Source organism: Sinocyclocheilus anshuiensis, unplaced genomic scaffold (assembly GCF_001515605.1).
Source record: "Sinocyclocheilus anshuiensis isolate Anshui unplaced genomic scaffold, SAMN03320099.WGS_v1.1 scaffold55, whole genome shotgun sequence".
In the NCBI taxonomy this organism is placed as follows: Eukaryota; Metazoa; Chordata; class Actinopteri; order Cypriniformes; family Cyprinidae; genus Sinocyclocheilus; species Sinocyclocheilus anshuiensis.
In genome coordinates this window covers 13,895-24,120 of record NW_015549647.1, presented here as the reverse complement: position 1 = coordinate 24,120, position 10,226 = coordinate 13,895, and the positions used below count along the sequence as shown (strand labels likewise).

General features: G+C 37.1%; 1 protein-coding gene across 1 annotated transcript in view; it reads right to left on the bottom strand.

Annotated features, from left to right (window-relative positions):
- Positions 1–3,087: 3,087 nt before the first annotated feature.
- Positions 3,088–10,226, bottom strand: part of LOC107659946 (protein transport protein Sec23A-like) — an 18,315-nt gene continuing 11,176 nt past the window's right edge. The window contains exons 5-19 of the mRNA XM_016449061.1: positions 8,713–8,949; positions 8,509–8,591; positions 8,235–8,379; positions 7,455–7,613; positions 7,220–7,335; positions 7,004–7,127; positions 6,419–6,499; positions 6,220–6,309; positions 6,026–6,132; positions 5,529–5,682; positions 5,306–5,383; positions 4,744–4,905; positions 4,569–4,655; positions 4,006–4,227; positions 3,088–3,889 (exon numbers count right to left, since the gene is read on the bottom strand). Of these exons, the coding sequence (XP_016304547.1) occupies positions 3,800–3,889; positions 4,006–4,227; positions 4,569–4,655; positions 4,744–4,905; positions 5,306–5,383; positions 5,529–5,682; positions 6,026–6,132; positions 6,220–6,309; positions 6,419–6,499; positions 7,004–7,127; positions 7,220–7,335; positions 7,455–7,613; positions 8,235–8,379; positions 8,509–8,591; positions 8,713–8,949 (1,935 nt within the window). The 3' untranslated portion in view covers positions 3,088–3,799. The remainder of the gene's footprint in view (positions 3,890–4,005; positions 4,228–4,568; positions 4,656–4,743; positions 4,906–5,305; positions 5,384–5,528; positions 5,683–6,025; positions 6,133–6,219; positions 6,310–6,418; positions 6,500–7,003; positions 7,128–7,219; positions 7,336–7,454; positions 7,614–8,234; positions 8,380–8,508; positions 8,592–8,712; positions 8,950–10,226) is intronic.

The following is a 10,226-nucleotide window of genomic DNA, read 5'->3' as shown; positions in this document are numbered from 1 at the left end:
TGTTCTGGAACAGTGTTGTAAATACAACTTAACCACTGACTTCTAGTCGTGTCCTCTTTTGGAAGACCAAACAAAGTAGTTTCGCTTTCACAACGAAGCACAGCGTCTCCACGACATGGCGGCAGCAGCAACAATACAACAGCGAGAATAAAAGTTACACCTTCTTTCTTTGCGTGAACATTTGGGCGGCGTTATGCAAATCTTCCCACATAGTGATGTAGACATGTGAGGGCGTGTTAGAACGAGGCGTTTTAGGTAGGCGTGGTTGACTCTTAACTTTTATAAAGAATATCTCTTTGGATTTGAGACTTTAGTCTTTGCAACTTTACAGATCTTCTTTATGCACCAAGAGCTTGTAACACTCCAAAGAGAAAGGAAAAATTGAAATCGCATCATATGACCCCTTTAAAATATGACAGTTAATCTTTTTGTCAGAAAAACAAACAAACAAACAAACAAGCAGTCAACTCATTTCTCTTCTTCTTGTTTTTCACTCTCTTGGGAACTCCCAGATGTAGCTTTGAAGAAGTTTAAAAGCATTGTGGTGTATGGCACAGAATCCTCCTTATAGATAATTGTGGTTCGAGTGTGTTTTGTTTCATATATCCTTTAGTCGACCTTTTCAACTAAAAACAAAATGAAACAAAACAAACAAACAAAAACAGTACATTAATGTGCAATAATACATTACATGCAGTTTTGAAATTATGACAAAAATGGTCATTTATTTAGTATACAAATTTCCACAGTGATTTTTTTCAGCTGCTATGATACATTTTAAGTCAAAATGTCATGTAAATTAATTGAATACTTTCGGCGGAATTATAATGCTCTAAAGTCCTATTATAATTCACCTTTGTCGCTTCCCAGCGTGTATTTGTAATATGCGTAGCCACGCAGGGTCCAAATACCAACAGCATAGGCCAGTGACGCATTCCGGTTCCATTTTACAGGATCTATGTTGCTCGTGTTGTCACTTCCTTGATAGAAAAGTGACCATGACCAATCAGAACGAGCGACTTAATATGGGCGGGATTAAATACTTCCTCTTGCTGACATTTTTTATTTAATTAATTAAAATTCTATTAATTCAAATGAATTCAAATACCACTAAAAATTATTCAATTATTCAGAAAAAATATTGTTCAGGCCTATGATTAAGTAGTAAATAAAAGCACGGTCACTTGGCATCTGTCACCAGTCGCAGCTGTTTGTGATTAGATGAGTGGATTTTTTTTTAAACATTTCATAAATATTTATTTGCATGTCATTTAACAATAATTGCTATTAATACATTTTATAGAATGTAGAGTTCAGTCACCAAAAATCCTTAGATTTGAATGCGAGTCTAATATTCTGTTTGACAGCCAAGCGCCCCCTCGAGGTGCCCAAATATTGCATCCTGTCAGTCAGAGTTGTTTTTAATGTCCACTAGAGAACGCCAGATTCCAGTAATCTAAAGTCTTTGATAAATAGCAACGAATGTTTCCTGTCCATTTTGTGCCGGCTTCTCTTTAGTTTCTATCTAGAGACTTAAAAAGAAGCTGTAGCCTGTAACATTATCCTCCTGGGACCCAGGCATAGACTTTTGTGCTCTGAAGAGGACATTATATTTTAGTGAATTTCTCTGAGACCTTAAATGCCACAGTTTTAAGTCTGGATGTCCTGTACGGAGCACATTCAGGGCTTTTTAGAGATATGAAATGTTTGGAGGTTTGATCATAAACACTCCCTCTACTTGGTCTTTAAATATGACTGATATTGACAGAATGATCAAATGTAACACCCTTATGGAAATATGATAATATTTTGTAATGAGAAATTTAAGTCTGATTTTTACTATCTTGCAATTGGAATTTACACTTTATGCAGTATGCATTTCTTTGCACGAAAAATATATATATGAAAAGTGAACTAACATCCATCCAGTGCACTATTTAAAATCACTTTGCACTCACATGTATCTGACTCCCAGCTATGGAGTTTTTAATTTAGTGATCAAACACCCTTATTTCATGATAATATTTTGTAATGATCATTTAAGTCGGACTAATGTTCATATTGTTTGTCATAAATCAACATCTCAGGAAAATGTTATGGGGTTTCAAATCAAAATAGGACTTTTTGTTACGAAAAAGGGCATATTTTTCATACACGTATTGGACACCAGGACAAACATCATGTTAATCAGGCATTTTGGGGAGACACAACAAGTCAATAGGGAAAAATATTATAGATAGATATCAATATTCAAATGAAATATGAGATATTCTTATGAAAATGTTGCCAAGTTATTACTCCCATTATTACACTTCTTTTTCATTATGGTTTGCCCCAAGAACACATTAATATGCAAATTAGATGCAATTTATAGATACATTGTATAGAATGGGAATACGAATTTATGGACATTTTACGCACATATTGCATAAAGTACAGTAGTATATCAAATCATTCTGTTATATCTTAGTTTGGCTAAAAATAGCCTGAAACCTAAAAACTGATTGGTGAATGAAAAAATAAAACATTGTTTTTGCCTATAAATGCCTTTTCATGTCTATTTTTATTTTTTTTTTTAATAACTTAGTCCTGGCGTCCTCTACAAAGGACATATAATAAAATATGAATAAAATATCTTTTTTTCAAAAATGTTTTTCTCCATTTGTTTCTTATGCTCCAGGCAATGTAATTACATAAAAAAAAACTATAAAATTCACAAAACTTATTTTTCTGTTTCTGAGGATAAAATGCAAGCTACTCATCTGTAATTTTAATTTAATGTTTTTGTAATGATGTTCTATAATAAACATTTTAGTTATTAAATGTATTGCATGAAATTATTATAGATAGATAAATAGATCTTGTTAAAAAAAGAAACGAAATTACTCACAAAGGTGTTCACATATTATATTTTATAATCAATTTACAAAAATAATTTTATGGTAGTCAAATAAATTATATTGTGAACTTTAGAGTTAAATAATAATAATGTGCATAAGTACAAAGCGGTTTTTTGTTTTTTAATTTGAATGATTCCACATTTCATCAGACATAAAATCCTGATATAAATAGGTACAAATGCCTCAGTCATTTTGATTTGTAATGTTTTATTTTAGATCAAGACCAGAGTTTGCACATTCAAGGTGCTCAACTTCGTCTTTCCTTTGAAATGAATTAAACCTACAAGATATTTTCACTATAAATATTATGCATAGCATTAGTTCATAATTGTAGATCAAGATAAAACTGGAATGTGGGTCACAAGTCACATTTAAATTCTTTACATACAACATTCATTTAATTACAGGACTGGAGTGATCTGCTCACTCCCTGCAAGTGAGCAGATCACAGGTACAGTTCATGAAAGTGAGAAGACTGTCAAGCTGTGCAAAACAAAAACAAACGCAAAAAAGAACAAACGGACAAGAGGATTCTTGCAAATAAGCATTAACAGGAATTTCAGTCTAAACATGCTTGGGAAAGAGTGACAAGCAACATGATGGCAGAAAACATTCTCTCTCTGGGAAATCAGATGTTATGTTATTGAAGTTTACCATGTAACACTTTCTGTTAAACTAAATTAATTAAATAAGCAAACAAATCATAATTACTTGTGTAGAAGAGAATTAGAAATAACCGTTTCTCTGGAAGACCTCCTAAACAAACTTGATTGAGATGCACTTTGTTGTGTCAAGGTTGGATATGGAAGTTTTTCCAGAAGATTACGTCAAAAGTTCATTCTTTTTTCTTTCCTTCAACTCTTTAAATGTACATCCTTCACTGATCTTCTGCAGAAAGTTTATGCTGAACTTGAAACAGCCAGTTTCTTGAGATGGTCCATAAAAACTTGCAGACTTACGTCGTCTGTGAGGATTGGTGCTCCGGACTCCTACAAGGAGAAGATATAATATTAGAGATCAGACATTCCTGTCAACACTGAATTCATTTCAAGCACCTAAGAACACATAACGAACATAACGCTCTGTCAGAACTAAAGGCGTGTACCTGGCCCCAGGCGTAGAGGTTGTTGTGGGTCTGGGAGGGGTTGACTTTGGAGAGGAGGAAGCGGGCCTGTGAACCTCCGTACTCGGTGTCGATGTATCTGGGCATGGGGAAGCGTGTCTGCAAGATCTCCTGAGCGTCATCCAGAGGAGCCTGAAGGAGCTGCTTGAAGTTCTCATACTCTGCCATCTCCTGGTATCCAGACTTCCTCCACTGAGCGATAGTCTGTGAAGATGAGAATAACACAATCAGTAAACTGAACAAAACTCTGATAAACATTATTTACCATTTGAGGAACCTCCTGAAAATAACAGTTCTGATTCAAAATCTAGTGCGCTGCCTACCTAGTTAACATTTTTAGGCATCATAAGCGCAGTTCCAACAAGAAAGCTGTTCCAAAATTAGTTGTGCTTCTGAGACATGTCATTTTGGCCAGATTTTAAGGTAGCATGTAGTATATTTCATGGGTAAGATCCAAGAAACGCAATTTTTTGTACAGAGATTTTGATTTCCTTAGAAATCATTATCTAAAGAATTTGTACATAATAGAAGCATTTGATTCGTACCTCTCCGTGGTAAATCACCAACTGGAAGAAGGTGTCCATCAACAGAATGCGATCAGGAAGGATGCTGCTGCTGTCCAGAAGAACGGGCTACAAAACCAGACAAATATGAGATGAGTACGAGCTGAATTACACAGCATTCTGCACTATAATGTTGCATGGATGGGTTTCAAATCACCTCTGGAGGCCCGTAGAAAGAGTAGGAGTAGAGGATGGGCTGTATCATTATGAGCGACTGTGTCAGATCCTGACGCACAAAATGATGCCTGTAGTAGGACGACTCATCCGGACTGTTATTGAACACCTGCAGGAATGGGGATCTCCTCAAGTGGAACATGAACTGTCAAGAAAATAGACAAGAATTAATATTAGAAATGTGATGTTCTCAAACAGGTGCAGAGTTTTTAAAATCAAGAACTGCACAAATCAATATTCTATGTCCATACAGTACAATCTTAAATTAAATCATGCACCTCAGTTAGGTATTTAAACAGGCACACATTCAATTGCAAAACAGGGTAACTGCAAGTTTAAAATACTCAAGGCATGATTTATTCAATATATACATCTGCACTGACTTTGATTCATGTACTAATATATCAATAAATGCAAATTAGGAGTTGATCGATATTGGATTTTGATGATGCAATAAAAACGTGTTTAAAGAACTTTTTAAAGACTTTTAAGGACCCTGTCCAATCACAAATATCAGAGTTTATCTGAAGGAGTCTGTGTTTTACCTGTGGGTACAGCGAGAGAGATTCAGACAATTTGAAGGAGTTTGGATCATCTTTATTGAACTGGCCAAACTTCTGACACTGAAACCAAACAACAAACACAAAACCTGAGTGTGATGCAACTTCTACATTCATTATTATAATAATGGTTCAAATATTTGTCATATCGCCTCTTATGAATGGAGACATTGACCTACATTTCCTTCTAAATAGCTGTGATACTCACCAAGCGAATGAGCTGCCTGTCTAACCAGCGGAGAACGTCAGGCCCCTCCTCTGACTCTGCCTTGAAAACGCCGAGCCGGGCCATGAGAACGGTAGAGGCCTCCTGATCAAATGATGATTCGATATGCTGGATCTGGGACTGTGCGTCAGCCCAACTAGGTGTGACAATAGAAAGAACCGGTTTGTCGAGACCGAATGACGCACAAACTGAACACTCAAGAATTTGAGCTACCAAAGAGCTATGCATATTTACGCAGAGCTATGCATATTTACGCAGCTAAATCTATTTTGAGCTACAGCAAACACAAATAGCACATGGAAGCATGAGATATGTTGACGTTAGATAACTCCGAGGCCTTTTTGTACAACATCAAAGTTGAGATCAATAAATGGAACAATCTTATGAATCAAAGAAACAACCCAAGACCTTGACTTCAATATAATATCTAGTACTCATAACAGAATTTCATGAGGTTGAAAGCTGAAACTAAGACTCACTTCCTGGCAATGGTGGTGACACGGATCCGCCGCTGTGTATTCGAATGCTGGTATTGCGTAACAAACTGAATAGCTCCTCTTCCACCCTGAGGAACTGGGGCGTTGTGCTACAAAAACGTATAACATACCAGTGTTATTGATTCATCAGTGTAAACATAAGCTCTTAAAGAACAGATAATTATATAACAATATACCTGATTTACTACTTCAAAGTACAGGGCCAGGGTGGTGGCAGGCGTGAGACTACAAATCTTCCACTGACATGTTCCTCCGACACCCATTTCCTGCAAAAAAAACAAGACATTCTCACATATGTGCACACATGTGTGAAGTCCTACTGGAATCCATTGCAAAAGCTGGCATGAAATGGGAAGTTACATGCTTATGACTTACATTGTCTGAAACACAGGGTCCTTTGGTGTTGAGGGACACACATGGCCCAATCGCACCAGATACCTTCAGCTCTCTTGAGGTCTGAGAAGAAAAAGGCAAATAGGTTTAGAGGGTTGAATATGACTCTGGGTTAGTGCCATAACATACACTACTGATCAAACGTTTGGGGTTGGCAAGATTTGTCTTTGTTTTTTTGAAATAATTTATTTGATTAAAAATACAGTAAAAACAGTATTATTGTAATATACTATTGCAATTTTAAATAACTGTTTTCATTCTTGTGATGCAAAGCTGAATTTTCAGCAGCTATTACTCCAGTGTCACATGATCCTACAGAAATCATTCTAATATTTTGATACGGTGCTCAAGAAACAGTCTTATTATTATCTCTGTTGAAAAGAGTTGTGCCTGCCTATTATAATGCTTTTACATTTATTTAAATGAATAATACGAATAAAGAATTATTCTGTAACATTATAATATCTTTACTGTCACTTTTGATAAATTTAATGCAGCCTTGCTGAAGAAAACTAATAATTTCATTCCCCAAACTTTTAAACGGTAGTTTAAGTCAAAATATGTTACCTTCACTTCCAAAGTACCACCAAAAGCCATGCGAAACTCTCCATTGTAGTCTTTGCTGAAGACTCTTTGGAAGGTCTGCTTGAACAGAGACGTGTTGAAGGAATCGCCCATGACAATGTGGCCCCTAAAACAAAACAAGAAATAATCAGTTGATATTGAGGACATTAAATGGCCTGTAAGATATATTAAGATCAATGATCTTCAATCAATGCTCACCCTGTGAGGTTGGATAGACATTTCATCTCCAGCAGTCCCGTCTGATCCAGTGCACAGGCGTAGATATCAATGCTGTGTCCGTTTACTGCTGCACGGTTTGCCAGAGCCTCGTAATACTAAATAGATGTCAACAGAAATTCTTAGTTAGCTTTTCAGGAAAGGAACAGAATGTTTATGGAAAACCATAAATATAAAGAGTTCATCACCAGTTTCTTTAACTAAAATCTGTAATCACCTTAGTGGCCTTCTTCAGATGGTGAGCGTTGTCTTTCTGGATGTCGTGCCAGGAGCGGATGGGGGTCTTCAGTTCATCTCCCACCACCATGCCGGGCCCCTGTGTTGGGGGGCCACCGGTGAACAGCATCACACGGGCCCCTGTGTTAGGGAAAGTGCCCTACAAAAAGAATGACGGAGAGAGACAATGAATGAAAGTCAAATTTCTATTTAATGCTTTCAAAACTGAATCTAAGTGGATTTAGTTAATTATCACAGTGTGTATTCCAGTCTAAACAATATTAGGTAGCCTTTTCCACATATTATGAACTTTATTTGTCTATTCTAGGGAATAATGCATGCTAAAGTTAAATCAGTCATGCTAGACTTATAATCAAACAAACTCAAGAGTGCAGTAGGTAGTCTAACTCTTATCTCTAGAGTTATGTAAGAATAATGACTGGGTCAAGTACTAGGTACAACTCTTCTGATATGACATGACAGCTGAAGTGGACTCTGAATCTCACAGCCAGCTTTACTGACACGTTTCCAATTTGAACTCACTATAATGAAAAGAAAACTCTCTGCAAGAATTCTTTCCCACAGTGCAGTGAACACTGGTTCAGTGAAGATGTGCAAAAGCTCCAAGGATGTATTTCTGAATATAATCACCTAAAACTGAGCGTTTCCTGAGTTTTACCCATACATCCAGCTTTTTACATTCTCTCCTATCTCTCTTTGGTCATACAGAGATTTTATTATGCCATACAAGATGAGCTTTTAAATGTATAATGTCCTGTACCTCCAGTAGGCCAATAGCAATAGAAAGGGCGATGCCCGTGGAACGGAGAGGTCTTTTCCCCTGAGGAACAGGCCAGGGGTCTCTCTGCAACTCTCCCAGAAGGTCGGTCAGGTTCATGTCAACTGCTTGCACAGGCTGCAAAAATCTAAAACGGGTGCAAAGAAAATGAGCACAACTGCCTTCATGTACATCATCTTCTTGAGACTCTTATGTAAAAGCTTCTGTTCACTTCTAATGTGCATGCTAAGGAGAGTGACGGATGACCATCTCATACCTGCAGGAAGCAGCAGCGTCATGAGGGGCCAGTGGTTTGCCTTGCTGTCCAGAGGTGGCTGGCTTCATCAGTCCCAGCATCTCCTGCAAACAGATGACGCACCTGATCAATTTCACTGACAATTCTGGTTTTATACAGTCACTTATAAGCTATTTTATAGTTCTATGAATGGTAAATCAAACACAATAAATATAGATCACTGACCTGTATCTGTTTGGGCATGAGCTCTTTTGTGCCACGGAAGACGAAGCTCTTGGCCATACCTTCGCAGCTGAGCTCATGGATCTGAATCATGCGGCCGAAGGTGATGAGACCCACCAGGGCGTTGGGCGGCAAGAGACTCAGAGACATCTGAAGGGATTCTTTCAGGGCCTGGAGGTCTTCCTCCTCCTGACATGTGTCCACCACATACAGGAAGATGAGAGGATTTGGAGGTCCACGCTGAAGAGAAATAAATCCGGTTACATAATGGTAATTAAAATATTACATACTGCTATTCATTAATAAATACTTTGATTTAATTCATTTATTTATTTTGATACATTTTAAATATTAATATATACATTATGGTTCAAAAGTTTGGAGTTAGATTTTTTTAAAGAAATGCTTTTATTCAGCATGGACGAATTAAACTGATGAAAAGTGTCAGTAAAGACATTCATAATGTTACAAAAGATTGTGTATTTCAAATAAATTCTGTTCTTTACTGTTTATTCATCAAAGCATACTGAAAAAATAATAAGTATAATAATAAGAAATGTTTATTGAGTACCAATCATGTGACCAGGATCATGTGACAGTGAAGACTAGCGTAATGATGTTGAAAATTCATCTTTAATATATTAAAAAACAAATATTTCACAATATTACTATTTTACTGTATTGCTACTCGAATAAATGCAGCCTTGGCGGGCAACTACTTCTTTTGAATGGAAGTGTATATAATGACAGAAATTACACACTATTTAAAACTATTTATTTAAACTCAAGCGATTAGTCAACAGAAGAGACAGACGGCTGCACGTGAGTGTCCTGCGTAATACTTGTTTATAGATCTGCTGTTGGAATTATTACTTGCTGCTAGGAAGGAATATTTCGTTTTCTGCCTATTTCTACGTTATATTTTTGTTTGCGTTTGTATTTTTGTTTGCACTTTCTGGTAATTATAATAATTGCCATCGGCTAAGAAGGAGCGCGTGTAATTTAATTGCTCCCTTCCTGCATTTAAGTGCGAACTGTAGTTTCGATTTGAGGAATTGCCCTGCTATAGACTATTGGCTGTGCTAATTAGAAGGCGGCCACAGCTGTTTTCACTTTAGTGTCTTAGACTGTGTATTTATCTGATGTCTGTGCGCTGACGCGGAAGCATCAGCGGAAGCGTTCAGGCCTCCTTGTGTGAAGACCAACGAGTGTAAAGACTTGCGACTTTACCTGCGCGACTTCACCGAGCAACGAAATCGCCAAGGCACTTAAGTATATTTTTGCTCTTCCCTGTACACACTCTCCTTTTCTGTCCTCTCTTTTCCACCTCTATCATGTGTTTCCAAACCATTCCGGTTGTCTCTCGACAACGCTCTAAGGTCACACGCAGACGGCAACGCAATGTTGCTAACCTGCATCCTCTCTCTACATCCTCTACTGCACCTCTTTCTTTCTCTGTGGGTCTCTGGAATTGTCAGTCAGCTGTCAACAAAGCAGACTTCATTTCTTCTTTTTCT